We start from the raw sequence: 26,761 nt of genomic DNA, 5'->3' as shown, positions 1-26,761 counted from the left end.
AAGTCTGTTTTTAAAAAAATTTTCTCACACAATCTCTCACACACATCCCAAAACCTCTCCCTGAGTTCCCAGGATGTTTACTTTGCTTATCTTCACCCCATCGAAGAGGAGGAATCTTTCTTTAAATTAAAAAGAAAAATGCTGTAGTTAAAAAGTGGTTGTGTAAAATCAATTAGTCAACTGATAGAAAATTCATCACCAACTATTTTGATAATGAAATCATCACTTAACAATTTTTTTTTTTGAGCAACTGTGTAAAATATTTTCTAACGTCTTCACATACAACTGGAAGAATCTACTTGGAGTTCAGAAAATTCTGACAAATGGTTTTCACCTCAAAAAATATTTAATTAGGGAAAAAAAGCTTACAAAAGTAACTTTTAGGTTCATTAGCCACAATAAACTTTTCTACACACTGCATCTTAAAACAGAAAAATGTCACAGTAGTAATGATACGCTTCACTGAACATGCTGTCAAACGAGCAACGCTGTTGATGTCATGAGAGTTACTCTGATGTCAGGTCACGACCTGAAACATCTTCATTCACTGACAGTACCTTATATGATCCTTCTTATTTAGTAATTTTCTGTAACTGCAGTAAAAATCCAGTCCTCAGCCTGGGAAATGCCAAGCAGGACCAGTTCCAGTTGTTGTCGGTGCATGTGTGCTTGTGATGCGCTCATGGGAACCAGGCCCCAGGGATTTAAAGGAACTTTCTGTTACGTATGTGAGAGTGATGCAGAAAACAATCGTCAAGGCCAGATGTTGTTATTTGATGGGAGGATGACACAGGGCTGGGGTAAAAGGTCAAAACACACACATAGACACACATGCGCCCTCCTGTTTTCTTTCCTCGTAGCGTGGGAATTAGCCGCGGGGCCTCAAACATGACACCAGGAAGGAGGCAAGAGGTGAGGAGGAGAGCAGGAAAACGCACCAGGGAATGGTTTATAAATGTGTATGAGTGTGTGTTTTAGGTCCAAACCATCACTGTGAGGACATTGTGGCCTGCAAGAAAAACTTCAGAGGGTTGACTGAGGGTTCAGAGTTGGCTTAAAGGTTCAGATTAGAAGTAAGGACGAGGGTAGAGTTAGCCGTTTAACTTTGATGGTTATGATTTGGGGTATATTTTGTGAATGAGTGTCCTCACAAAGATTTAAATAACATCTATGTGTGCGTGTGTGCGTGTGTGCGTGTGCGCGTGAGTGTGTGTGTGAGTTCAGGCAGTAGGGAGGGTTTGTTTGTTTTACACCTCAAGCCTATTGTACAGTAGATCTGAAAGCAGCAGAAAAACAGGCTGCTTCCCCCTCATGCAGCACTCTGCCAAACAGAGCTTTCCTTTCACTGTCGCTGTGTGTGGTTTGTACACTGTGTGGATGTCTGTGTGTGTGTGTGTGTGTGTGGATGTCATCATGACAGCACAGTGAGAAGAGAAGTTGGGCAGCAGGGCAGAAGAACAAGCAGCAAGATTATTCGAGTAGACTCAGATCTGTGCTTTGTTAGGAAAGACATGAGGCTCCTTAGTTCTGTTGGTTCTGTACTGATTATAAAGTCTGATGATGAATCTTTCTGCTTCATGATAAACCTGCTCATTCACTGACAGCAGTCAGTGTGCTGATGAAATATGTTTTTCCTAACATCAAATCCAATAAATACACATTGGTAACATATCTGTCCATGAACTTAAATATCCATAGCATGACATGGTCACACTAGACCAAAGGATTAAAGGCATATCAAAGTGACTGGAGCAGCAACAATCAGCAAATCAGAAAACTGATCAACAATGCTGAAGTCATTTTAGTGATATTTTTAAAGTTCCAGCTTCTAAAATGTGATATCTCTGCTGTAAATGCAATATCTTCGAGTTTCAAACTTTTAGAGTAGTTACAAAAACAAGACAATTTATGACAATTACCTGTGATGAATATTTGTACTGTTTTCTGAAGTATCATTGACCACACGACTAATCTATCAATCAAGAATAATGAATCAATAATAAAATAACAGTGAATATTGGACATTCCTGATTTTGATAAAACCCTGTGGCTTTCCAGCAAGACTTGATAGTTATTTTAAACAGCTATAGACACTATAGCTGTGGAGCAGACTCTCAGGGACAGACTGTCAATGGTATGTTCTATTATGACGTTGTGAGGCATCTGAGGTAAAACATTTGACGCAAATGACCCGAACTGATGCGTGCTGGCATGTGGCTGCTCCAATTGATTTCCGATTATGTCGTTGCTCATGGGTTTTTTGGCCACAATACCACAAGCGTTGCTCCCCACCCGCCTTGCTTGCTTGATTTTGCTCCCTGCATCTCCTTCCCCTTTCTCAAAATAAAATTCCAGTTAAAGGGTCATCGTTTTGACACAGTGGAGGAGATCCAGACTATATCACAGAAGGTAGTTGACACACTTACAGAACGGGACCTCCTGGGAGCGATCCAAGTGTGGCAGGAGTGCTGGAAGCAGTGTATCACTGCACAAGAAGCCTATCTCAAATGGAAAGGCAGTGGTCTTTGCTTTTTATAAACGCAGTGACAGAACTCTTGACTGCATCTCGTCACACATACACAGCAGCACCATCTTTGGGAGTACCCTCACAAAGCTGCTACATCTACTCCTACATCTATACAACTGCACTGGAGCCTCCACCAAGAGCCAGCTGCTCCTTCCATTCACCTGATCAGCCACTATGGATCGCTGTCCAAACAAAGCAAGCACTATGTGTCCAACATCAACAACTGATCTCAGAGCAGCTCATGTCTCTCTAAATATAGCCAGTGGGAGGAGAAGGTTGCAGCAAGTCAAGCCAGCTGCTGTGTTTATTATTTTTCTGTGTCACCTCTGACCTACAGGCAGAGGAAGGACTCTTGCCTTTGAAAACAGCAGAACTCTGTTGTGATTTGCTGTCACAAGAGACAAAGGAAGAAAGAAAGCGAGAAAATCCGGTAGCATCTAAAATGTAAAGGTATTAATCTGTATCTGACACTGAGATTTGTACATGACATTATAAATACTGGAGAAAAGTTTGTCACAACTTTTGTGTGTGTACTATATCTGTATTATTACAGTTTTCTATTTTCATTCTAACGCCTCATCCTGTCAAATGAATCCCAACACTTTGACATAGCTGAAAAAAATAAAGGAAACTATTGAACTTCGGATTTAAAAGTCTCTATCACACTCATATCAAAGTATAATTTTTATTATCCATCAATCTTACAGTATTTTTTTTTAAAAATTCATAGGCAAATAATTTAGCACAAAAAGTAGATTCCTGTATACCAAAAGGACAATTTACCTTTTTTTGTTTTGTCTTAACAGCAGTTGAGCTTATACCTCAATAAAATGGAAAAAAACCAATGATCATCACATTTGAGAAATTGTGATTCTGAACTGGAACACTTAAAATTTTGCTTCAGGTCACGATTTCCAACTGACAGTACAGGCACAAACTTCTACCTTTCCATCACAACAATTCCTGCTCTGCTGGATTTCTGTTTGTATGACTGCTGATTGTTGGTGACTTTAAAAAGTTGCATTAACTCTGAGATTGTGAAGCACAAACACTAAAAGCAGACAGTTACTATTTGCTTTAAAAATCTGACTTTTTTGTGATCATTGCTAGAAAATGATCTATTTTCATGTCTTCAGAGTTTATTCAAACCTGGCGACAGTTCATGTTTTAGTCAAATAAGGTAGAGTAGGTCATCACAGTCCGACTTACAAAAACAAGGCCAGCCTTTTAAACAAACGGGTCCAAATGCAGCTGCTGTGGAGCTGAAGTGGTTAATTTCTGGAGTTCAGGGCGCCTCAGAGGTTGATTCACTCCTCCGGACGGGTATTGATCGTGGAGTCTATGTGCAGTGATTAGCTCTGTCCATCCAGCCGGGCAGAAATCCATACAGTGGCTGATCGGCATTAACATCATTAGTAACTGGTTAGGGGGATAACACACTGGGCCAGAATCACCCAGAGCCACACAACACAACACAACACACACAGGCAGAGTGTGATTACAGCCCCAGCAGTAGAGAGCTAGATTTGGCTCCAGCATCGACCTGAAAATCAAACAACCCTACATCACACTGGTACGCAACTGGACAGGCTGGTTCAGGACATGAACACACACAGACACGCACACATGCACACACACACACACACACAAACACAAACACACAATGTCTTTGCCCAGCAACAGGCTGTGCTGCGTGCTCCTCTAATCATGTTCATACGGCACGAATTGGTGCCTTTCAGTATACAGTGATTGAGTCCAGCGGTGAGTCAGGAGTTTGCCACTTCCTTTTCTAATTAGCCAAGGGCAACCCAGGAGTAACCAATCACATCGCTGATCAACGGGACGCGACAAAAAGGAGACATTGAGAGAAGAGTGTTTTCTCTGAGTTCTCTCCACCGTTTGTGTCTTAATTGCTTTTGGGTGCAATTTTCTTGTCAAGAACTGAGAATCACAGACTTATCATCATCAGCTCATCACAAAGAGTTAGATTGTTACTGAATAGAATAAAAGGTAACAGATGGAAAAAATTGAAAATACTATTAGTAAAAGCTCTATGTATTTGCTACACATTCGCTTGCCATTTTTGGACACCATATGCTGATATACAGGGTTGGCCAAAAGTAGGTATGAACTTTACATTTTCATTCTAATTTATTTCTTATGCGATAAATTGCCTGGCATGAAGGTGGGGGAGTGTTAAAGGCTCCTTGCCATGATGTGTGCATCTGCTTGGCATTTTTTGCACTTCCAATACTGCGTTAGTATCCACTTTCGTTGCTCTTGATTTAATTTGTTTGCCATTGTTCACAATCTCTGTAAATTAAAAAAAAAACAAACATAAAAATTGAAACCGAAATTGTAAGAAATAATAATTGAATAAGGGATATTGAATACTGGTTTGGAATCATGGTTTGGATAAATTAGATCTAAAACGAGAAACAAATAGGGAAACAACTGTAGGCCTACTGTTGGCCCACCCTGTAGCATCCGTCAGATGCTAACCATGTCAAGCCCATCGGGTATCAGCCATGACATTACCGATCCATGGTAAACACAGTTTCCTGCCCAATGTCAATACAAAATCCAGCGTTTCCACTACATGTAATGAACTGCAGACTCAGACGAGCCCCACAAAAATCCCTGCGTCATGCTACTGAGATGTAAAACAAATGCAACAATTTCCATGCAGTCAGGTGAATTTGTTTTCATTATTGGCAGGCACCCTAAGCTGACGCACTGATACTACAAGATTACAAGACATAAGAACAGTCCCATATTTAGCATGTATTATCTAATCCTGCATATATATTTTACCATAAATAACAACACTAAACAGCATCAGGTGTAACACTTGTTCATCAAAAGTGTCAATACTATTTTCTACATCTAGGCCCTGAGTTAAATTTTTTCTGTATCTATATTTAATATTTATTGTTTTAAGATTAAGTCCTTCTGCAAATTCTTGCACAAAAACCACTATTTTTATATTGCTGCAGTTTTTGTTATTTCTAAAAGAAACTGAAGTTGCGAAGAGCCCCCTTGGATCCCCAGGTTTTCCCTACCTGGCCTCCCGCTGTGTAGGCGGAGCCCTGAAGTCTATGTAGGTGATCGAGTTCACCTGTGACAAACTGAGCAGGAGCAGGCTGCATGTGGACGCCTTATGTCCTCATTGGTTAAAAGTCCGTCAACCACACTATTGTCTAATCCTGCGAGAAAATAACGAAACAGAGCCTCTTTGTTGAGTGTTTGTCTGTCCCTGAGTTGGTCATCACTCCTGGAGTCACAAAGATGTCAGTCAGCACTCACTCCACTATTCAAGCAGTGATATTCAATACAAGTACACACAGTCACAGAAACGCAGTCACACTTGACTGCTGACGTCAGTTGTGGTTTCATGACTGTCACTGCAATGCCGATCGACCAGCTAGCAGGCCTGCAATTATTCCCGGCCCAACGCTCTCCTCACTGCAGTTCTGTTTTTCCACCAAATGAGAGACTAGAACACAAAGGATGCTATGAAACTCGCTAAAAAGAAACCAGCTGGCCAAGCCTGTGGACACAGTGGGATTTCTGTTGAGACGTGTTTGTTGTAGAAACGGAGAGGAATGACTCCGAGGACTGGAGCAGAGGCGTCCTGCGGTGCAGCGGGTTGAGGCGTCAACTGTGAATTGGAAATGATTTGGGATCACGTCCAGGGAACAGCCATTGTCACGTCAATATTTCCCGTCTGTCCTCACCTCGGGTCAAAATGTCTTCATCACAAAACTGCACATTAAAGACGCCAAACTGCATTCTCTAAACATATCTATTATGTATAATCTTTAATTCAAAATGGGCAGGTGATGGATCACTTTAGGAAAATCTACATGTAATAAGAAACTGAAGATTTCTAAGATGTCTATTGGACAAGATCCAATAAGACAGGAAACCTGGAGGTTTTTTATTTTATTCAACAGCTGCTGGGAGCACCACATTACGACAAATGCCTGAGTGTACGTTGGAAATGGACAACATCAGAAGACTAAAAACAGTCTGGGAAGAGGTCAGAGGTCACTGAGCAAGGGTCAGTGGACGGCTGAACAAAGGTTAAGAAGGGCCAAACATCTTTCAGCAGGTTATGTTTGACCATCTATTACCACAAAGCCAAAGTTCCATAGTTCCTCCTCTGAAGAAGACTGAGAAATGACAGTAAAAAAGGCTTGTGTAGGGCCATAAAGTACACTTCGGCCACTCAATTCACCAGTATACTGACAGGGGAGGATTTTCTAAACAACCCAAATGTGTGTTTATAATTCTGTTAATTTTTTTAAACCAAAACGTGACCATATTTTTGGAAAACTTAGCTCAATATTCTTCCTATGCTCAGTGAAAAGGGAAAAAAGACTGGCAGGAATCCTGTAACGGGAATCCCAACTCTGCTTATAGCACACTGCATTAGTCAGCCTCTCTTTAACACAGTGCGTCATATGCCAATGCTGAGGAGAAACGGTGAAACTGAAGAATATGACTGAATTTACAGATACCTGTCATCGTCATATGTCCTACATGAGGTAAGAGATGCCTGTGACAGGTATAAAGTGAAGTGATGGAGTTGGAGGGATGAAATCCCAGATGAGTCAAGCCTGAAGAGCTGCAGGAGCACAATGAGCCTGCTGATACTGTCAGCTGATACCCAGAGCTGACTCATACTCACGATGAGCACGACTTCAGTGCCATGACAGAGCTAACGTGACTCCATATTTACATCATGTTGCGACATACTGGCAGCGTCGACCTTTGACTTCATGTAGAGTGAGCTGTGCGTCACGTCGCGGTGTGTTGACATGGGCTGAGGCCCACACGGCTGACAACCTGCTGTGACACCATCAAAGGTCAGCTCTCTTAGCTGAACTGCTGGGAGGGACAAGCTGTACACTGAAAGCATGAAACGTCAGTCGATAGCTGCATGGAAACTTTGTGAATGGCGATATTTTTGAGATGCTGACCTTTAATTGAACATTAGAGTCACTGCAATCTTACCATGTTTCACCAGAGCCACAAAAAAATCAGACAGACATGTTGATAAAACATTCTTCAAAGGTTTTTCAGTTAACTGCTCATCGTGCCATGGTAAATACAATTTATTTAAATTAAGTATTTTTAGAAATATTCTTTTGTGGTTTTGATGGTGTCTCAACAAGAATTTCCCTGGATATGCCAAACTTAAAAAAACCCTACAAAGAGCAGCTGAAGAGCAGCTGACCACAGCTGTCAGCTACAGTAGGAAACATTCACATTAACACAGGTGTGTTTACAGTGCTGGTATCCTGCTTTTACATGTTCCTCATCACCTGCAGCTGGAGCACAGTAAAAAAAAAAAATCTGCCTTATATTTTGAAACAGCTGCAGAAAATAACTTTGTTGAATTTTGTTTTGACGGTTTGACATTGTTTGCTGTGAATTTGCCACTTTCTAGATCAGTTTTATACAGCTAGACTGGACAGGGCTGAAGATGATTATTTCATTGTGGCCAAACCTCAGACCACCAATCAGGCTAATTAAAGCTGTTTCCTAGGCTTCCTAATGTTGACTTAAAGCGAGAAAAGTCATTCACTAATTTCAGAAACTTTTTGCATGCGGAGATAAACATTGTTACATTCTGGAGGAAAGGCTGAACTTTCAGAATTCAGAAAACAGTGTGTGGTTGATATGCCAACAGGGAAGAGACAACTTTGACAAAAATGAGACCAAGGATCAATCTGAGGCTCTGATTACAAAACTGTCGCTGATGACTCTAAGCTGTAATCAAAAACATGGGCTTTTAGAGGCCTCTATGTAAAAACATTACAATAGGCTGACTTGAAAAGCAACAGAACGCTAACTGCCTTTTATAACAACATGAACAGACAAGTTTTAACTCTTAAAACAGGAAGCAAAATCCTCCTAAAATACAAACAAGCAAAGTTCTGCAGCAACACTAGAAACTGTGTTGAGTATGTCGTTTTACAGAGCAGCACGAGGCTACACATACACAAGACATTTCACCATGACTGTCGCCAACATGCTAAGACCAAACACGTCTGACCTGAGAAACTGAAACCTTTCTGCTATCACCTTTAAGAGGCATCACGCCAGAGAATTTACTGCACCCTATCAATCTACACATACAATTTCAAACTCACTATTGTTGCAGACAAAAGCACCAAACGAGGAAGAAACAGGAGACGTTTCATTGAGAAAAAATATGCTGTGTTTCTGCTGAATAAATGTCAATGTGTTTATTACTATTACAAGACTGATGAGGGATCAGCACTCTGGATGAGTCACTTCTAATTGAGATCGATGATCTCTGCTTGGAGTCTGACTTCAGTCCTCATCACCATCACTGAGGATACAGGTCTACTGATGAGAAGAACAATACGGGAAAGATAAAAGTAACCTGTAGGATTGGCCAATGAGAACAAAATCCTAAGTCACTCTGTTGCTGTTAAATGCATCCCTGAAACAGATGATCAGAGAGAAGATCTGTTTGAGTTGAATCCTGTAAATTGAATGGCTGAGAAGAAGCTGATACAAAAAAGATCATAGAAAAATCACATGGTTCAGCATCTCATGCACAAAACCAACAAAGCAGGACTGAAACAATTCATCAGTTAACTAGTTAGGTGAACGACAGCATATTCATGATGATCAAAGAGCTGTTTAAGCCATTTATCAAGCCAAAATAACAGGATTTCCCGTTTCATGCAGGGCGGCGACTGATGATTATTTTCCTAAATAAATCAGTTTCTGTACATTTCTCTCAACTGATTGGTTGTTTTGTCTATAATATATAGTGAAAAATGCCTTAAATAGCTCAATTTGTCTGATGAACAGTTCAAAACCCAAAGAAATTCAGTTTACAATAATACAAAACAGAGAAAAGCAGCAAATCCTCATACCAGAAAACCTGATAGCAATTTTCAATAATAATAATAATGATAATACAATATTGAAATCTTTTATGACATAACTAGAGTTGAAACAAAAAGGTGAGTAATCCAGCTAGAAAAAAAAATATCTATCTAGACAACTCATTTCATTTCTCCATTGGGAGGACTTGCTGTTTTTTTTCACTTCGGCATTATTGTGAAGTGAAAATCTTTGAAAGTTTTGGACAGATTGTTAGTTGATGATGTAACTTTGGGCTCTGGAAAAGTACGATGTACATTTTTCACAAATTCATCAGCTAAATGATTATTCAAACAGGACAGAACAGGATAGGGTTCAGAGACTGGGAGAAAATCTAACAAGACAAGACAGAAAGAGAAAAAACGAGACCTACAGATCCTGGTGCTGTGAGCAGCTGTGTAGTACGATGAGATAAATGAAATGAGAAACTCTACGTCAGACGCAGAAAGCCAACTTGTCACAAATCATAACCCTAAAAGCAGACGCTAAATATCTGCACAGATGTTCATGATGGTCTCTGAGCCAAAAGCAGCTGTAAAACCTCGAACTTTACAAGGAAAAGTGACGACGGTGGAAGCATAGTGTTTCCCTGTGAAACAGATTTAGAAGCTTTTACTGCAGTGTGCACTCTACTTCTCTGTGTCGCATTTTGACTGTCATTACACACATGTGGTTGATCCATCAGACCTATAAATACGTCCAACCAGGCATTTGTTAGCAATCTGCCTTTGAAGCCTTTTTATTGGTGGGTTGACATTATAAAGAGTCTTTGATCCCCCTCCCCACCTAACTAGGCTGATGTCATCATGACTCTTTCTGGAAGGTCAGCTGCAAAATTAGTCACATTTTCTTCTGTGACTCTTAAGGAAGTTTTCAGGTGGACTCGTCTAGTGAGATCGAAGAGTGTAGTAATGCATGAGCCTGGTAAACCACAACCAATCTCCTTGCAATATTTCTGCACCTACACTTTATACTAAATCCTCTAAAGCATGTATGTCACTAATGCACTGATTACGCACAAGAAAAAAAAATGCAACAGACTTAAAATTGTTCTTGCAAATTACTCACAATGAGAGACGCACTTAATATGGTAAAAATTAGGGCTGAACAATTATTAGAAATATTAGCAATAGCACAACATGGCCAAGTGCAATAGGAGCTGCAACGTTTTCATGAAGCTAAAATGTGTCAAAACACACCATATTAAATATTACAGTGTGCTGCCCCAGAGATGCTCTGACCTATTAATCATATTCTCCAGACATAAGGCAACATGCTTGTCTTCTACCAACAGTAGCAAAAATCCCACCATCAATTTCATATTTGTTTCAGTGCAAAACAAATGACAATTCCCACTAAAACCATGGCTCACATAATATATATAGACATGAATGAATATAGATATGCAATAATATATAAATAATCTTCTTTTTGCATATCATTCAGCCTGCGTAGTGAGCTATTAGCAGTAATTAGTATTGTGTGACCACAATAAAAGCACACACAGACATAGATTCACAAGATAATGATTCATATATTCCAAAGAATCACATCAGTCCGTCTGACTCACCGTTACACTAACAAAGCCGCACTTAGCAACCAAACTGGTGATTTGGTCAGTCTATGCTCAACTCTACTGTTTGACTGTTGTTTCTTCTGGCAGACCGATGACACTGACTGCAGATGTTATTTTGGCATCTTGGATTTAAATTATTTGAATCTGAGAAGTGAAGAGCTGAATTTTTGCTCAGTTACCTGCAGACTTGACTGTAGGTGATTTTGCCAATAAAGAAAAACAGGATCTGTCCTTTGAATGACAGTGAGCAATGATATGATGATAAACATATCAAATAGGTTTTCATAAATTCATAACTGAGTGGCTTATAAGGGTTGACTGTCAAGATATTGTGCTGACCTTTAGGAGATTAGGTAAAAATATCACAATACATGTCCACTGAGGTCACTTTAATCTGAGACTCACTGTGCTGAAACAGCAGTGTGAATGATAAGAATATCAAGTAGAGATAGTAAAACAATGTAAGTAAAAAAAAAAAAAAAGTCACACGATGAGGAAGACATCACTTTGATTCTCATTAAGACCATTTGCAAAATATTTCAGAAAAAAAAAAGAAAAACTCAAAATAACCAACAGCTGGAATGATGGTGACAATAAGAATAAACTCAGTGCTGCAGTTGTAGAAGCACAGATACAACAATCTGTGCCTCTACAACAAATAAAATATCATAAGATCTTAATGACAGCAAGTGTAATTTGAATTTTTACTAATACTGTAAATGACAAACAGCTAGAAGTTGAAGTAACTAAATCAAAAGCAGTTAATGATTCTCTGGCTTTGAGTATATATGAGTGCACATATACATATAAAATATTATAAGACAGACATGTTGCTAGTGTTTGACTGATTGTAATATAGTGAGCTCAAGATGCTGTAACCTGATAATTTATATGTTATCAAAATTACTGTAAAGTTGCATTACTTCATAAAAAGCGCTTATTAGGGGAATAACATAGAGAGAATTGGGAAACTTTGCTTTAAGACAAAAATGAGACAGCTTTGTGTTTAGAGTTGTGCAACAACATCTGGATTGAAACCACATCTGGCCTACCGCCTGCGTTTCTGAACAATGTCGATGGGCCGGTTGACGGCGCACGGTGACCCACAGATGTTCCCGTTCCGCACTGTGAAGTAGCGATCCTGGACCGAGGGGGTCACGTACACACTGTTAGTCGGTAGACTCATGTCTGTTTATCTCCGCTTCAGCTTTGTGCTCTACTAAACGTCCTCCTCCTCCTCCTCCTTTGGGTGCTCCTCTGCTCCTCTCCTCCTGGACGCTCTCTCCTCTGCCTTCACACCGCACCAGGTTTCCACTGAGTCACGGACGGACGGAGGAAAGCCCTCTGCAGCGTGTTGTGGCGGCATGACTCCGGTCCAATGTGAGGAGTGGGAGAAGAAAAGGAAAAAGGATCAAAGCGGTTCAGGCTTTAAAGGGCCGTTTCCTCAGACCACATTGCTGCGTTGGTTCAAAATCCACATTGAGGAGTTCAGAGCTGAACTCTCCCTCTTCTCTGGAGACACACTCCTCCCTCCTTCCCTCCCTCCGCCTCTCTATGGCTCTCCCCGTCTGTCTCCTCCTTCCAGGCTCAGGCACATGGACTGCTGAGGCTTTAAAAAGGCATGAGCTATGTGCATGTACTGTATGTGTGGGTGAGTGCTGGAAAGGGGGGTCTCTGGTTGTAGTAGCTGCATCACGTGTGTGTCTGTGGGAATGCATATCCACAGTGTGGGGTAAATGTGTGGCGTACTGTATATGTGCACTGCTGTGGATACTTTAACCGTTTGCAGCCTCAGCCAGCACACATGCTTCACAGACTCAGAGTAAAAAACAAATCACTCACCAAAACAAACAAACAAACAAAAAAAACTTAAGAATATTCAAAACTCAAACCCTCACAAACAATTACTTCATATTTGATTTTCATCTTTTCATAAAATTATTCCAATGACAGTACAGGATACATTGATTGTGCATCTGATGAGTGGTTCAAACAGTAATGTGTGAGTGATTGTGTGAGTTTCTACTGTTATTTACAGTATAACTTTCCTCCTATTGGTAATTTTTGTGTTTTTTTCTTAGTTTACGGATGTTAACTTTTAGAGCTGCATGCTATACAGTCGTCTTGGAAAAGATCGAGGAATTACAAAATCCTGAAGATATGGTTTTCAGTACCGTCAAACTTATATATACTTCTCTTGCTATTAAACCCATGGAGGTGCTGTATTGAGTTGTTGTAGTGCGCCACAGGTGAGTTTCTACTAGTGGACCAGGAAGTTCAGCTGAGACAAATTGCGAATATAAGTGTTGGCAACAGCATTATGTGACTGATATGCCAGGGTCAGGATTTCTTAATACAGACCACCCAGCCTGCAAAAATGTGCATGATTCAACCAGATAAACCTGGCACAACTTCTTAGATCAACTTCATCTTAACTAAACTGTCACATTTCTTATTTTAAAATTCCATTTTATCCAGCTGCCTTTTGTTTCTTCCCCTACTACACCTGTCTTTTAACTGCTGTGTTTTAATACATTTTGATGGAGCAGACGGAGTCTATTCAGACAATGTTTTCTCATGCTTCTCACAGTACGCTACAAGTATGGCCATTTTAAAATGCATGACCTCAAAATGTGTATAACTGTCAGAGCTAGTTGCAGTTTGGTCAGTACAGGTTAATTTTCTCAGCTGCTACCTGCTTGACTCACAGGTTAGGCCACACCAGAAACATATGTCTATATCGGTATTACAGATTAATTGCAGCCAGGGCATAAGAGGAACTACAGAGAGGAGAGGAAGAGAAGGTGGACTAATAATCACAGTGTAGTCGTGTTTCTGGAAGGAATTATAAATTAGTTAGAACACTGCTTTGTCACTTTTTGACCCAACCTGCCCAAGCTCATGATATTTTCTGTTAAGCTGGGGCTATGGGCCGACATGTGCATCAATAGTTATATATGGCAAATTGCCTCAAAAAAATTGAATCTTAAAATGACATCTGCCAAATACAAAAGCAGTTTATTAGCCACATGATTTTATTCAACTGCCAACTGCCACCATGAGCTGCAAATCATCTCGGTTCAGTCCAATTAAATGTTGGTATCATCACTGGGTTCTCCAGCACAAATCTAAGGAACAAGGAATGTTATTATTCCAGAAAGCTCCAATGGCGTCTATCACCAGCAGCTCAGCTTTTACTTTTTTGTTTAAACATATACACCGTATACTGAAATTAACTGTCAGGAAGGTTTAAGGGGGAAAAAATGGACCCAAGTCTACTACACAGTGCACTTTTGCCTACAGGAGCAGGTGTAATTGTATAATTCTTCCAGTCAAGTCTGAGCTTCAGCCTGTTACAGCAGAGAAGTACCAGTCAGTCCCCCCACAAGGAACTTACTGGACCAGATGAGCTCAGTGACTGGCGGGCCAACTGCTGTCGACATCACCAGCAAATATTTGTCTTTTGAGACACTGGGCTGTAGACTGAATCGGACGTGTTGGCAGGCACATGGGAGAGGAGGTGGAGTAAAAGGGGCTTTTAAATGTCTGACGTTTTAAAAAACGGTTGGCTGAAGATCCAACCAGATGTTGTGACGTGGTGATGACGGGAACCAGAAGCAGAATCACAAGGTTTTGATTAAATTTTTAACAAATTAAGTCCTTTGTCTGACACTTCTTTTGTAGACTTAGCCTCAAATTGATTTAAAATGCACACTTTTCCAACTAATCTGCTATTGACGGATTTTTATTTCAGCTGGGTGAAATCCGTTAGTGGGCTCAGATTCTTTAGTTTAAACACACAATGAAGTCTGGCGCCAGACCTGCAACTACACTGACGGCTCGACTTGATCAAAAATATGAAAAAATTCAAGATCATCAGGCAACATGTTCTTGGAAACAAAAGAAGCTCACTTTCCATCTTCCCAGCTAATTAAACTATTATCCTGAACAATCTGTCTTCCGTGTGACTGTGTTCATGACTGACCTCCATGTTACCTTCAGTAAATCTGGGTCAGACGCAAACACGTTTCCTCTCTAAACCAGAACAGTCTGGTATAAAGTCCACCTCCCTGTCAAAAAAACAAAACAAAAAAAAGTACAAAACTGTTGCATTACCCTAAACATAACCCTGACTGCAGGCGACATCTGTGCACTGTATGCTGTCAGTCGCAAGTCAATGAAGCTAAAAGAACTACCTCAAAAATTCAGTCCAAATGGACAATTTCCTCACACCTTTAGTGGAATCAAACAACCACTAAAAATCACACTTTACTTGTTTTTTTCTAACTGCTCTCAGTTTTCTTGCACAATCTCCCAGTAATTGCACCCAATATTCCGGTAGAATCCACACAACACATTTAAACTGGATGCAAATTTCATATTCCTTTCTGGCATCTTTGCAAGAGTGAAGAACTGATCCACCCCAATGAGAATTACAAGTTCACTACTTGGGACACGGTTTTCTGGACCACCAAGGATGCATCACCTGTCAAGGCGCTGCATCCTTCCACCTATTTCTTAAAGATGGAGGGCGCAAACCACAGCAGCAACCATCCATTGTTTGTTCCAAATAATAATTTTTCTCAATTGATGTTCAGTGGAAGGAATGCCAGAGGTCAAATAATTACATTGCGACCCCCAAATACATAATTCTAAGACAGTTTTTTCACAAAATTGAAAGCACAGGCCTCTCATGCCTCCCTACACTTTTCTTTCCTCATGCTCTTTGTTAATAAACAAAGCATGAACTAATTTTTGTTCATTATGCTTTGTTTTCTGGTATCATAATTAGATATTAGCAGCTAAAGTGAATTGAAGCCCCTCTTACTCCTCCTGCCACCGCTCTCCTCCATCCTTGTGCAACGTGCTTGTGAAACATGTTGGACCTCGAAACAGATGCCAGGGTGGAGATTTGCTGAGAATGAGGTGTTTGTGAGGCCGCTGTGTAACCAAATCCACCAGCCAAATGAGTTCTGCAGCCCAGCTGGCTGCTGGCTCCCATGACAACATTACCTCTGCTAATGAGAATAAGCTGCGAGGGAGGAGTGTTGTGAATGTGTGCGAGCGTGTGAGAAAGTTTCCGTGTGTCTGTACCAAGTTTAAACTGATATGGTATTCCAAAGTAAAGTGTCAGATATCAGCCGGTCTGAAGAAGATATCAAGGAGGTTCACAGCTACAGAGAAGCAAGCAGGAAAGTAAGATTATTCATTCGCTACTTTTCCGCATCAATTTTATTGTTTTTTGTGCTTTACAGTTGTGGAGTCTACAGACGGAAACAGCCCGGGACACATAGCACATAGCTAATGAGGCAACGTGGCTATAGGGCCTTGACTTCAAGAAACAAGTTTATTCGACCTTCTCAAAGACTGACTATGCTTTCTGTTTACTTTACTCTCCCTGACTAATATACATACAGCTATGCTAAAAGAACCACACATACCTGAGAAGTAACACCAATCAAGCTTGACAGAAGGAAAATGCTTTGGGCCACTTTGTAGCACTTTTAAGATGAGTTGAACTATTCTGGGAGTTTCCTGGTATTGGAAATTCTATTCACACTAGAGATTCATTGCTTTTATATTGCAGTTATATGGACATCATCACATATGTTGTCTGGTAGAAACATTTGTTTTATATGAACATATTACAGAAAAGGGGCTTGGAATAAGTTTCAAATGGTGTCATCACACCCTGTCCAGTGGACCGTACTCTATCTCCATCCTGTGTAATAGTCTGAGCAGCACATGTAGCAAGCCGAGTGTGTATCACAGTTATGGTGGTGCGGAGTCAAGCAGCGCCTTCATGGAAAGCTGCAAACTAGTTTATGAAACACATTGTTGGGAGGTTAATTTACTCCATCGTGATGACCATCATGTTACTCATGCTTGGTTTGCTACATTACTGAGCTAGCAACCACATATAGCTTGTCAATGAAGTGGAAGCTAATGTTTGAACACCCATTCTTCCCACACATTATAAGATAAATATCTAAAAATCTAAATAACAGTCTAACTAAAACTAACATTACATGTAAAAACTGTTCAGGACCTACAATTTAATACATCCTCCAAACTGACCAATTCAAGTCTCCGCAATTTCAAATGCAGAAATTTAAAAAATCTGGTTTTCCACTGAATACGGAGGAAATTTTTGCTGAACATTAGTCAAGGTGCTAATCATCTAGAGACTCTATATTAGTGAACCATTAGTTGCTTATTTGTGACGGTCATACATTAATAGTGATATTTTGCTTAAGATGATATTTTAATAAAAAAGAAAGACAAAAAAACTTTTTTTGAGTTAAATTTCCCAAAATTAGTGAATAGAAGGTTAATATGTAGCATGAACATAGCTAGCTTCAAATCATCATTAGTGAATGTTAAGTTATTTAGAATAGAAATTTGCCTTGCTAGCTTCAAACTAGCAAAGCACACTAGTTTGGTTGTAGCTCAGATAGAGTATAGTTCACCTAATGTCTTACAACTCTTTTATGCATATGTGTAAAATATATGTTTATGTGCATATTTGTATATTTTAGTCCATAAAAAAATCCAGTATCAGCTAGTCTTGGTTTACACTCTTTTTAAAATCTAAAAACAATCTTTACAGGCTTGAGTGGTTAGTGTGTCCCACATGGGCACTAATGTCCAGAGCAGCGAGTTTCCTGTTGAAATCCTGGCCAGTCAGATTATTTCCACATATTTGTCCCCTGCTCTCTCTTTCCATATTTATTGTTCCTCTCCTTATCAATACAAGTCCAAAACATATGGTAATTAAAAAGAAGAAGAACATCTTTATCAAAAAAACAGTGTGCTGTATAGATTGGAAAACATATCTCCTTTTAACCAAAATCTGCTCTGGGTTTTGGGTTTCTTTGGGGTTTTTTTTAAATCTCAAATTGCATCATTTATCAGGCAGAAACTGTAAAAACAAAAAGAATTCTCACATTCTCAACTCTCCAACAAGCCTTGAACTACTTCTCTGTGACCAAATCCAAGCTTAGGATCATAATAGTTCATCATTAAAAAAAAAAAAAAAAAAAAAAAAAGATTCATGGTATTTGAAATGTGACCTATACACATCTACAGAAGACTGTTTTGAGTTCTCTCTGCTTCTGGCCATAGCTGTGCTGTTTCCATAGAGGTGCAAGAATTCATATTGCAGTGAGTAAAAAATTATACAGGAGCAAAACATGTATCCTGGAGTTTCTGCATCATTAAAACATGGCTGGTTGTTGTCTTTAAAACCTAGAAAAACAGTAGCACAGAGGGAGTCTTACGCCACCTTGTGCAGAAATCTGTGAGGTGACACACTAAGCAAGGCCATAACATAACATTTAACCGCACAGGAGGAGCGTTAACTTAAACTGCATTCATCCCAGAGTGATTAATGAAGCCTCAATATAATTTCAAGGCAGCGTCTTGTGGCTACAGGGGGAACTAGAACTGTAGCTACTTTTACATTCAGCAGTCAACCACAGTGGTTGCTGTTTAGTTCAATCATTCATTTTCTCCTGCAGCACTGAAGTCTTTTTTTGTCCGGCACCTCACAAAGAAACACAGCCTGGGGTTGTAGCTGTGGCATTTTGAAGAGCAGTGTCTAGAGCTGAATAATTAATCAATTTCAAATCAAAATCAATTCTCCAGTTCATTCAACTTAACTACAGAATGTAGTTGTTGTTCCAGAGACACAAATGGATGGCCTACCCATTTAATTGTCAGAGACGATTTATAGAAAGATCCTCCTTTTTTCTTATTTGAACTGTTTTATTTTTGACTATTCTTACTGTATTTATTTCACTTGACACCGTCATAGCTTTCGTGATAACTGTTCCATGTTCAATTACTTTATGCCAGGTAAAGTTATTGCAATACATAATGCTGGAAGCAAGTCATAACTTCAGGTTCTCTTCCTTGCATTAGACCATCATGTGGTGATATTCTACCATGTTGTAGACTCACAACACGCTGAATAGTGAACTTAAGCTTGACTTCATAAACTTACATTGCAAAATCAACTGGAATCGCAACATCTTTCAGACAAATTACAGTCATTTCCCCAAATTGCTCAGCCCAAGTAGTGTCTAATAATTTTGTTGACATTTCGGCTGTAGTCTTTATCTGTCCAGGATGAGTTGCCAAATTGACTGAGCATATTTCAGCATTTTCAACAAGACTCACATTTACAGAATAAAAGTAAATCAGAAAATGATGATATTTAGGAAATATGAGCGAAGTCACAGTGCAGCTAAGGCAGTAAAGCAGACTGTCCAGCAGATGTCACTCTTTGCCCAAAAACTACCTCTGCACACCAGAGAGAGGGACTCAGAGCAGACACACAATCACAAACAAGGCATTCAACAACACAGTGGATAACAAACTGCACTAATTTTACTGGATCAATATCATGACTGCTGTCTTTTCCTTGCACTGAAAAGATGATGAAGTAAAGATCAAAGGAGGATGCTGTGAAAAGTTAAATGTTTCAGCTGTATTGTGTTCATTTATGTAGTGTAATTACTGCTCTGTGGTGATTTTTTGTCTCTGTGAAAACAGATGTAAACTCGCTGATAGTTAACGCTGGTGCGATTGCATTTAATTGTGCACTGCCCCTGCAAATATGAACAATATCATGACATGTAAAAAATGAAACCCGTGGCCAACAGACCTCTCATTTTCCAGCATTAAATCAATACCACATTTCAACTCAGAAAACTAAACGGGCACAAGCCCAAATCTCTCTCTGCTGCTTTTTCCAAAGCTGGTAAAACACCTAATTTGGCAACATGACCTCAAAGCACCTACAGCGGCTCTCTGGTGGAACAATCAATATGGATTTTAGGGCGGGTGTGTATGGCAGGTTGCAGGGTGTGTGCCTGTGTTTGTGTTTGTATACACAAGAAATGAGAAACACGTGTCACACTCACGTGGCATGTGCAGTCAGCCTGGCGAGGCTGGGGAACTATTCCAGGCACCAGGGTGTTATTTTGGGGGTCTGTTGTGTTATTGTTGCCCCAACCTCCACCACCCAATCTCTCCTGCTCTGCTTGGACTCAGCTGTGGTTGCACTGGGCCGCGAACAAGTCTTACTGGGAGTGGACTGGGTGATGAGCTGGGACCAATATGGAACTGACTGGGCCGCTTCCATTATGCTTCACACGTTTTAACTCTGTAAATTATGTTGCTGGGGAAACAACTCTGATAACTTGCCAAATCACGACAAAGTAATGTTTACAATTTCTCCTAATGTTTCTTATCTTCAAACACATTTAAAAATTCAACATCAACAGATCAGGCTCGATGTTTAACAGATAAGCAGGGTTGCCAGACAACATCCACATTTCACACCACTACTGGTTTTCTTCAGCGTAACCTGGCAACCCAAAGATACTCACTTTAAGAAAATCAAAAAGCTTCAGGCAGCAGTTAGGTGGCCGCTGTTCTCTGTCACTTAGCGTCACTTCAGACAAGTTCTCAAAAAGGAGAATCTTTAACAGGGTCTCCTGCAGCTGTCAAGCAGACTTCTCCTCTTGCTCATAAAGAACAATGATATTTTTTTTCATCACGTTAACTTTATTTACTGTTCGACCCCTATTGCCAGCTTTCAGTTTGAGCACAGACCTGTCTCCTCTTTGTCAATGACTTTATAATGAGCAATCCTTCATATAAAATAAATGCTTCCTTCCTTTTAAATTTTTTTTTGAGCAAATCAGGCAAGACTGAGTAGGATTTTGGGAGGAAAAAAGCTCTTTTTTGACAGTAGAAATACCAAATATAAAGATGTTTAGGGAGAATTTATCTGTGAGCTTTTAGATTCATAACTTTTCCTTATCATACAGTATATTTTACTGTACAATTTCATGCAGCAGTACTATTTTTTATGTCAAATATGTTTCTTAAATGTATTGTTGCTTGGCATGTGCTTATAACTTGCACAGACACAGAAGGCAGAGTCTGATTATCATCAACGTAACATGAGTCGGCCTTTCACTGTGACATCAGCAACAGCATATGTAACATCTATCTGAAACATGGTCTGTTTGCTCAGAGGCAACGTGTCAGAACAAAGATGTTATCCGCACACCGAGCCACATGCACTTATGAAAACGTAAGCTGTGCTGCATGTGCATCTGCTGTTAGAGTGCTTGAAGAGAAACATCTGTAGATATGAGAGCTCTGTGTTCAGTCAGCAGCATTTGTGTCAGGGTCATCGCGCTGAAAAAAAATGTCTCTGGGAGACTTTCAGCAAAAACAGGAAGCCTGCTGACTGAAACTTGCCACAAACAAAACTTGCTTCCTCTTAAAAGCTGTGGTAAAATGCCAGCCAACAGAAAAATAGAGCAGCTCAAACATCATTTTGTCACACTGGCCTCACCGTGTAAACCAACACTACCCCTTTCATGGCTCAGACTTACATGAGCATATCTATAAGTAGGTACCATAAAATGTTGTCAAGTTATCGTCTACTGTTTAGCTTCTTCACTGTCATCAAAGCTGTCCAGCTAATAAATCAAATTTACCTAAACTTCCCTCATCTTATTCTAGCCAAAATAAATACATGCTGGGTGCTCATGTCAAAAACAAAACTGAGAAATTCTATTTTTTTTCCCCCCAAAGCTGAAAAGCAGTCGACTTAATAAAATTTAAGTGCCTGGAAACCAAACAAACAAAGAATGCTAGGCGACAGCCCAAGTTGCATTTCAAGGTAATTAAACCCAAATTTAAATGACAAGAAGCTGCATAGTCAGCATGTAGTATTTTTAACCTCATCAGAACAACTCAGCAACCAGAAAACCTGTGATTCGGCAAGCTAGCAACACTCCCGACTGTTACAACTGATTTTTATTCATTTTTTTTTTTTTTTTACTAATTTCTGTAACATTTTCAGACAGAAAAACTAATATATTTATACTTTTAAACGTCACATCATCTAGGCATTATTCTGAGCGCACACTGCAGCAAAGGTATTGTCCATCTTTGTGACAACTGAATGTCCATCTTTCTCATTTTCTAATTTAGTCCTGCCCACATTAAGCAAGTTCTGTTTTAAGTTCCTAGTAATTAGTGAGAATTTTAAGATTAACCATCTAGAGTTAGTTTTCTTTTCTGTAGCAACAGCCTGAACAGTGAAAGCACCACTGCAGGTCTGAGAGCCCTGCCTGTAGCAGCGCTCAGCAGTTTGACTGAACACTCCCACTCAAGAATATGAGCACCGAAAGGATGCAGGAAGCAGAGTTTTGGAACATACCCCGAGCACGAGTGTCTCCGACCATGCCCGAATCCAGTCGGCACCCCTTTCCTTGTCAGTCGCAAGTCTTTGTTCATTGTCCCTTGAGCTCCTGACTCACATGAGACACTTTGGGCTGTGTTGAAAATAAACTGCACATCTGATCCAAGCCTCTTGTGGCAATTCTTGAACTTCACAATTCAGCTATTTTTCAAGGTGGTCCTGGACTGACTCCATGAGGTTTTATACTGTGACTAACCAAATCACAAGAGGATTCCAGGTAAGAGGTAAAAACAGAAGTGATGGAATCAGATAGAAAGGAAATCTGGTGAATCTTCAGTGCTTCAGGATGGAGGAAAAACCATCATGGAATTTTGCAGAGTTCCTCCACTGACGTCCCAGACAAGCCTCAACAGGGCTGACACCAGTGTGATATTCAATTAGTCTCCAGAAGAAAGAAGCAGAAATGCAGCTGCTGAAAGTGAAAGCTCAGCTGCTCTGAAGGATTTTCCACAGTTGTCTCTCCTCCCTCATTGGTTTGTTGTTGTAAATACCCAAACTGACCTCAGACGTGACACTGACTACATTCCTGAGAGGGCTTTTATCAGCACAGCCCCAAACTGTTCTAGAAAACACAGGAGATCTGGAGAGAAGTCAAACGTTTAAAGTAGCTTTGTTACTCTACTTCTCTGTCAGTCACTCACTCACTGTGTTCACAGGAAAGGGGAAGGGTTGTGTTGCTGCTGAGAGCAATGACACTGCAGGGCAGCATCAGCGAGGGTTGACCTCTTCCTCTGGCAGTGCGAGTGCTTGCAGAGTCCCCAGAGGTTGCTGTGGGAGCCGAGGACAGCTCCCCCCCACCATGTGCTCAGGAGCTGTCAGAGTCGCCGTTTTGTTTTCAAGTAACAAGCTGATCGTCTTTTAAGCCACACTCTCAGATGTCCAAAGCAAACCCCAAAGCAGCAGAGTGCTGACTGTTTCAAAGCCTTGTGAGACTGAAAAAACTCCTACATTTAGTTACAGAAGAACATTTTGGCGTGTCCCAACTTGTCAAAGGAGATCTGACTCCCCTGCGAAGCTGGTGGGTGTTTTTGTGTCTGGCAGAGCTGGCTTGGCGCAGCCTTCATTGACACGTGGGATCAGCACGCCGCCTGACCCGATACCCTCCTTCTGTTGCCCCGCAGCTACATAATTATAGACGGTACTGTTAGAGTTAGTGCTGGGCTGGGTGGCATGACGGGGTGGGGGGCAGATGAAGGGCATGAAAAAAGTATATGGTCTGTTCAGTGTAGACTTGACAGAAAGAACAGAAATCCCTCTGTCAAACATTCATATCTCATGCAATCATTCTGCTTTCACTTAATGCAGAGTTTTAAAGTCACACACAAATCTGAATTAGGGCTGCAGCAAATTATTAATGTTTTTATCAGGCTTATTTTTTATCCAAAAATGGCCCCCAAAGCCAAAAATAACTTCTTCAAATGTGTTGTTTTGTTCAACCAGTCATCCAAAGCCCAAAGACATTCTCACACACTGGAACCAGTGAATGTTTGGCATGTTTGTTTAAATACTTGAGACTAAAAATTGTCACATTAATCATTTAGACAACAATATGAAACTGCCTGTACACAAAGTTTCCAAAGACTACTTCCGCTTCTTCAAACCCTGTATCAGTGGTCTTCAATTTTTCTCCCATGGGAACCCTGCTGACAGGACACAGTCAGCAGGAAAAAAAACACTTTTACTGTAAAAAATTGCTGTTGAGCTAATTGACTTAAAAATGGATAACATCTGGTTGCAAATTTAAAATGAAGGGTTAGATTCATGCTGAAAGAATAAAACTCACCTGCCCACTTGATTTTCTATTCTTGTACAAGAGTCAACAGATACTGGATGGAATATAATGAGGCTATTATTTAATAGCTTTCAAGAAATGTGTATCACCAACAAGTTAGCAACTTACTCTGAATACAAAGCGTGACTTGGCACCGCTATCTGCTCAGCTGTGATACATACTCTGCTACATGTGCTGCAGACAGTGCTGAGACGAACTACGTCATAACAGCATTTCTAAATTACCCCAAGCATCTTTTTCTGTTTGTGTTATGTTCAATTTAACACAGTTTTCAAATCAGCATATATCAGACAACATATAAGCAGATACTGATATCTGTGTTAGGCCAATACCAGAGATAATGTTGAGTAACCGGTATATCAGTCAGGCTCTAGCTCAAACCTTTGTCTTTTAAACTGAAACTAGATGCTTGTTTGTTCTCTCTGCACTGTTTTCCTTTGGATTTTAACTGTTGCTTTAACTCTTCATTTTCGTCATTTGCCACACTCCCTTCTTTTTACTGTTTGGTTTGTTTTTGTTCGTGCGAAAACAATGCAAACACATGCATCATAATTGTAGCCAGGTTGGTGGCAATTTGATCACCATTAATTCAGCAGTGTTATTTAGGATGTTAGCCCAAGCCTGAATATACATGAAAAATGCTGCATACTTTGAGTGCAGTGCCGTGTATATGTAATATTTTTAAAATCACAAAGGATTCCACATGATCCTGCTATTTAAAGCTATTGTGGTTTATGTAAGGCACCACATTGAGTTAGCAGAAGTCCTTCGTTTACAGCATATGAAGCCTTCTTGTGTATGAAAAGTGCAGCTGTTTTGAGTATTTTAGGAATTCTACTGCATTATTAGATTAATATTTGCTTCCATGCGAGCCTCTAATGACAGCCTGGCGAGCTGCGCATTGATTAACACCACCCTGGATGAAACACAGATACCAGGAAGGAAAAACCAAACAACTATTTAAAGAGTGAAAGAGTCCAAGAAAAAGAGTGTGAAGATAGATTTCACAACTTCTCTGCACTTATTAACTTTTCACACATTACATGATAATAAATCAGAAGCTATAAAGTGGTAGGCTGTTTCAGCCAATAGACTGTTGACTCAGAGGTGAGATTACACCCCTGCTATCCACACTCTGAAACCTGATTTCCCACAATAACGTTTTCACCTGAAAGAAGTGGCACTGAGATCTCACCAATACAGAGCTGTCAAAATTATGTGCTTTAAATAAAGTCTCTGATATGAGCTATTTGGTGATGTATTGTATGTTCCTTCTGGGCCCTTCAAATATACTGATGTGAAAAATAGAACTTGACTATCAAATGTCATAATAATCTTGACTAAACCTGTCCAAGTGATGTGACTGCTTGAATGCTGTAATTAAATTAATGCCATACACTGCACTGTTATTCTATTTCATTATGGGTCTCACAGTTATCGTCACACTTTGCTATGCTAAATTCCAGTAAGAACATTAGCGAACTAGCATATTTTCCATACATTAGACATAGACTTTATATAAAAACTGGATGGAGCTTCTTGGTTTGAAAAGTGACTGTGTCAGTGTCACGTCATGCTGCCTTAAATGTGCATTCTTTCTAATGGCCAGCAGGGGCGACTCCGCTGGTTGCAAATAAATAGACTGCACACCCTTACTTGGTTTATTATCTTTGTAAACCGTTTCCTAATTGGTTTATGGTCACAGTTGGTAGTTTTATGTCTCTTTTAATACAGCATGATGTTCATTTTGTAAATTACAGTCCCATTTATAGTAAAACACACAATAAAGGAGGATGTGCTTTATGATGAGTGGAATGCATTGGCCATGCAGGCCCTCTGGCAATGTTGACCCCTACGGCCCTTTAAATAATGACGTCTTTATGTGCAATTAGTGCCATTCTGTGTTTAACATTGCGGACAGTTTTATCACTTTTAAAAGTACTTCAAAGGTGAAGAGAAATTCTTGAATGTCTGCAGTATCTTAGCTGGATTATGTTCATTTTGTCATTTCTTACTATAAAATAGCGTTACTTTTAAACCGACAACTCAGTAAGGAAAGTATGGTTTTACCTTGCTGACATGTTTTGACTACATCTGCAGTCTTCTTCAGAGCGTCATCTAACGTGTCCTTTTTTATCACGTGGCCGATCTGACAGATCTGTCAGAATCTGTCTGAAGAAGACTGCAGATGAAGTCGAAACATGTCAGCAAGGTAAAACCATACTTTTCTTATTGAGTTGTCGGTTTAAAAGTAACACTATTTTATATCTGCCGTATCTTTTCTGTGTAATTAATTAATCAAAAAGCAGAATAACGGTTCTAAATGACACATCAGTGGAGATGTCAGAATAAATCAGCCATATTTTGGCTTCTGTTTAATTTCTACATTGCTGACAGCAGCAGGGACAGACAAATGACAGCAGTGAAGGCAGTTAATGTGTCGCTGCTAACACTTCACAATTCAGACATTTCAGCTTCACATGGACACACATTTGTTCACGTTAACAGCCAAACCCACCACAACCACTTCCCTGTACATCTATGCTGCAAGCAAAAAAGAGGATGCTGTATAGACAAAGATAACGATCTTCTGAATGTGGTATAAATTGATGTCATGTGGTCGGTGCATAAATGTGAAGTATCAGC

The 26,761-nt window shown here is 40.0% G+C and overlaps 1 protein-coding gene across 7 annotated transcripts in view; it reads right to left on the bottom strand.

Annotated features, from left to right (window-relative positions):
• The window catches only part of LOC111573959 (cAMP-specific 3',5'-cyclic phosphodiesterase 4C-like), a 112,675-nt gene that overhangs the window by 27,068 nt on the left and 58,846 nt on the right, over positions 1–26,761 (bottom strand). Inside the window, exon 1 of one of the 7 annotated variants that reach the window (XM_035952003.2) lies at positions 22,282–22,734. The exons of 5 other annotated variants lie outside the window; for them this stretch is intronic. In XM_035952003.2, the coding sequence (XP_035807896.2) occupies positions 22,282–22,358 (77 nt within the window). In that variant the 5' untranslated portion in view covers positions 22,359–22,734. Of the gene's footprint in view, positions 1–12,085; positions 12,513–22,281; positions 22,735–26,761 lie in introns of those variants that run through there. One more of the 7 variants, XM_023278349.3, reaches the window with a different exon arrangement.

Source organism: Amphiprion ocellaris, chromosome 2 (assembly GCF_022539595.1).
Source record: "Amphiprion ocellaris isolate individual 3 ecotype Okinawa chromosome 2, ASM2253959v1, whole genome shotgun sequence".
NCBI classification, from domain to species: domain Eukaryota; kingdom Metazoa; phylum Chordata; class Actinopteri; family Pomacentridae; genus Amphiprion; species Amphiprion ocellaris.
This window is presented reverse-complemented; position numbering and strand designations above follow the sequence as displayed.